Source organism: Sinocyclocheilus rhinocerous, unplaced genomic scaffold, assembly GCF_001515625.1.
Source record: "Sinocyclocheilus rhinocerous isolate Xijiao unplaced genomic scaffold, SAMN03320098_v1.1 scaffold1493, whole genome shotgun sequence".
NCBI classification, from domain to species: Eukaryota; Metazoa; Chordata; class Actinopteri; order Cypriniformes; family Cyprinidae; genus Sinocyclocheilus; species Sinocyclocheilus rhinocerous.
In genome coordinates, this window is record NW_015640467.1 from 59621 (window position 1) to 64068 (window position 4448).

At 36.4% G+C, this 4448-nt stretch overlaps 1 protein-coding gene across 1 annotated transcript in view; it reads left to right on the plus strand.

Moving 5' to 3' along the window:
* LOC107753061 (myosin-binding protein C, cardiac-type-like) overlaps positions 1 to 2863 on the plus strand; it is a gene marked incomplete at its 5' end in the record, with an annotated part of 8295 nt that extends 5432 nt beyond the window's left edge. The window contains 7 exon segments of the mRNA XM_016569164.1: positions 824 to 887; positions 1011 to 1134; positions 1219 to 1351; positions 1660 to 1727; positions 1730 to 1783; positions 2022 to 2127; positions 2845 to 2863. Coding sequence (XP_016424650.1) covers positions 824 to 887; positions 1011 to 1134; positions 1219 to 1351; positions 1660 to 1727; positions 1730 to 1783; positions 2022 to 2127; positions 2845 to 2863 — 568 coding nt within the window.
* Between the last annotated feature and the right edge of the window lie 1585 nt (positions 2864 to 4448).

The window sequence follows — 4448 nt, forward strand, 5'->3', positions numbered from 1 at the left end:
TCGATCGATAGATAGATAGATAGATAGATAGATAGATAGATATTTTTTTAATATCTATGATGCTGTAATGATGCTGAAAAATCTACTTTGATCACAGCAATAAATTACATTTTACATTATATTCAAATAGAAAACAGTTATTTTAAATTGTAATAATATTTCACAGTATTACTGTTATCTTTCAAAAACAAAATATGTGACCCTCATTTGTGCATCCAATTTTCATAAGTCATCATGACTCAAATATGTGAGATAGATAGATATAGATATAGATTGTGTTTTATGAAATTTAAAGAGCACTGTAAAAAAAATCTGTGACATTTACGGTAAAATACCGGCAGCTGTGGTTGCCAGAACTTCACCGTAAAAAATATGGTAGCAACATTTAAGGTTTTACAGACTTAACTCAAATTCACAATAAAATACCATATTTCTTTAACTGATGTGATATCAATAAACCAACATATTGAAGTACTAATATCTGTTTTGAACCATTGTAATACTGATAACCACCAAAAACAGGTGGTGATGAGAAAGTCACATGATGAACCAAAGCTCATCACAAACAGCTTTTCTACGAGCTGGAGGGCAATACTTATATATAGAAGGTGCACAGTGTAACAATAACTTTTTCTTTTTCACTTCCAAAAACCGTATTTTTAACATTATTTTACTGTAAAATTACATTAAATGTAATTACATTTATTCACCGTATATAGTATGGAAACTTACTGTTAACCAATTAACAGGTTTTTACTGTAGCATTTTTACAGTCTTTTACTGTTAAAATCACAATCATTTTTTACAGTGTGCTCTACTACAGTGATGCTGAGGAGGACGAGGGTGAACTGAACTTCAGTGCTCTTCTCAAAGCCGTTAAAAAGTAAGTGTCCTCTCTATCCATTAAAACCACACTCTGTCTCCTCTAACCGCTTACTCTTATTTATCACATCACTCACTTTCACAGGAAAAAGAAGCCGGAGCCTGAGCTGGAGGTCGACGTTTGGGAGCTTCTGAAGAGCGCTCATCCCAGCGAGTACGAGAAGATCGCGTTTCAGTACGGCATCACTGACCTGCGTGGCATGTTGAAACGACTCAAGAAGATGAAGGCCATGGAGCCCAAATCCAGCGAGGGTACGAGAAAGAGAGATCAATGAAAACTCAAGTCTCTGATCTTCTGTTTGTGACTGTGTGTTTGTGTGTGGGATGTTTGCGCAGCGTTCCTGAGACGACTGGAGTCGGCGTACTCCGTTAACAAGGGAAAGAAGATCGTCCTGTCTGTGGAGGTGGTCGACCCTAATGCTGAGGTCAAATGGCTCAAGAACGGCCAAGAGATCAAACCTTCTGCCAAGTGAGAATCCAGAAAATACTCTTACATACATCCAGTTTCAAAGACACATTCACGAGAAATTTGGAGAAAACATTACAATAATTATTTAAGATGATCCATATTTTTAATATTTTGCACTTTAAATGTGTGTCATGCACCAAACAAAATGGCAAAAAGAACAATATTTTTCAACGATGCAAAAGCCAACAGAGGTCACGAGAAGCCTGGAGATCCAAACTTATTTATGGTCTCTGTCAGTTTCTGTCATGTTTAATATTGTAAGGAAGCTTCACATATTTCCGCGCTTTAACAGTCTCTTCGTATGGCAGATACATCATGGAGTCCGATAGAAACATTCGAACCCTCACGATTAACAAATGCAGTTTGGCAGATGATGCGTGTATGAATGCGTGGTCGGGACTGATAAATGTTTCACGGAAGTCTTTGTTAAAGGTGTGTGTAAATGAATTAAAACATGTATTTTGCATATATCGTATAACATTTATTAACATGTATCGCTCCATCGTAGTTTTTCTTTTTTAAAGTAATGAACTATTCCATTCATCAAAAACATTGTCACAATTACGCCATCGTCTTTTCAAGAAGTCAAGGAAAGAGTCCAGCGTATACAATGCCACATTGTCTTTATCTAATACAATGTTTAAAATCACTTTATCAAATTGCATTACAGAACCACTGATCACCATCACTAAACTGCTGGATGATTACCAAGTCGTGGTTGGAGAAAGAGTGGAGTTTGAGATCGAAGTGTCTGAGGAAGGAGCACACGTCATTTGGTAAACAAACTACAGCTTGCATCAAGATATCACTAATGCTTTTGTTAGACACCAAATACTTCAAACTATATAATACATATACATAACACAATTATACATGAGATATATATATTGGCAGCACTACTGTTTTCAACATTGATAATAATCAGAAATGTTTCTTGAGCAGCAAATCAGCATATTAGAATGATTTCTGAAGATCATGTGACACTGAAGACTGGAGTAATGATGCTGAAAATTCAGCTGCGCATCACAGGAATAAATTACATTTTACATTATATTCAAATAGAAAACAGTTATTTTAAATTGTAATAATATCTCACAGTATTACTGTTATCTTTCAAAACCATAAAATATGTGACCCTGGACCACAAAACCAGTCTTAAGTGTCAAATCGAAATTGAGATTTATAGATAATCTGAAAACTGAATAAATAAGCTTTCCATTGATGTATGGTTTGTTAGGATAGGACAATATTTGGCCGAGATACAACTATTTGAAAATCTGGAATCTGAGGGTGCAAAAAAATCTAAATATTGAGAAAACTGCTTTGGTGCTCCAGGGTCACATATATATATGTAGTCATATATATTCACTCGTTTTTATCATGAAACAGAATCAATGTCATGAGATGTATTTAGTTAATTAATAAACATTAAATTTCACCTCTGAACAGAGCAGTTGAATATTACAGCTTGACCTCTTTGTGTTTCTGTGCAGCCGAAGATCATCTGGATGAAAAACAAGATGATAATCGATGACAATCCAGAATAACCAGGGAGTTTTGACTCTAAACATCTGCAAACCCAGCACCTTCGATAGTGGAAAGTACTCTTGCAAGGCTGTGAATGAGCTCGGAGAAGATGAGGTGGAGTGCAAATTGGAAATCAGAGTACACTGAAAAGAAATTGACGTAGAAACAACTTTCAAGGGAGAAATTGCTAGTAAATTTCACAAATAATTACAAAGAAACGGCAAGTAATGCATTAAATTAAATGTGAAATTTTGAAGTAGAAATACTGAATTAATATTTGTTTTTAAAAACGTACTCCAGTAATCTTTATTTACAACTGTAACAAAAATCTTATTTATCCCATCCAAAGTGCACACACACAGCAGTGAACACACACCCGGAGCAGTGCGGCGCCCGGGGAGCAGTTGGGGGTTCGGTGCCTTGCTCAAGGGCACCTCAGTTGTGGTATTGATGCGGCGCCCGGGGAGCAGTTGGGGGTTCGGTGCCTTGCTCAAGGGCACCTCAGTTGTGGTATTGAAGGTGGAAGGAGAGCGCTGTACATTCACTCCCCCGACCTACAATCCCTGCCGGTACGAGACTCAAACCCACAACCTTTGGGTTACGAGTCTGACTCTCTAACCATTAGGCCACGACGTAGGGTTATGTGCTAGAAAATATTATTAGCTCAGTATAAAACGAATATAATTCAATAAAAAGACACAAGCCTGTGTGGGTACAAGAGTTCATTGTTTTAAACGCAGTACTTCAGTGAATCACTAGAGGGCGCATGTAGTACAGCGGCGCCTTCAGCGTTTCCTTTATTAAACTGCTGCTGTGACATGTTTTCTGACACGCTTGTGTCACCAGTTAAACACTATTACCAGGAAAGCATCTGTATAACATTAGAATATGTCATCAGACACCTTCCAGCTGGAAAGTTACTTGACACAGACAAAGAATATGAACAAACACAGTTATGCAACCAAACATCTCTTAGGCAAATCAGCTTTTAAGTCATTGCCGGAGGAGGATGAGTACATTTAAGGTGGTTTAATGTATATGTGTCATACTGACAGCACACAAGCTTTAGATGCTGGGAAACTCGATGCTTTATGGGTTTCCAACTGTGCAACATGTTACAGGAAGATAATTAAAGCAGGAAAGTCATACTTCATTTCACATTTCTCTTTTTAGTAATGCCACTGGCTGGCATTTCAAATAGCACATTATCATAGTGCTACATTTGAATTCTGTACGCAGAACACATCAAGTAGATATTATGCACATTTTCTGCTCATTCAATCCACTAATCTTCACAATTTACAGTTAGATATCCAAAGCACACTAACTTAACTTCATATCTAATGCAATAGCGCAGATCCGTTAATCTGTTTATAATAATAGTTTACCCAAACTAAAGAAGGCCATTAATGGCGTTGATGATATAAAACACATTAATTGAATGTTTTGATGTCCAAGACAACATGTATTAAAGGAATTTATCACCTAGTATTGATTGAAATAGTGTCAAATTCCACAAAGTCCAGGTCATATTTATTCATATATATATATATATATATATATATATATA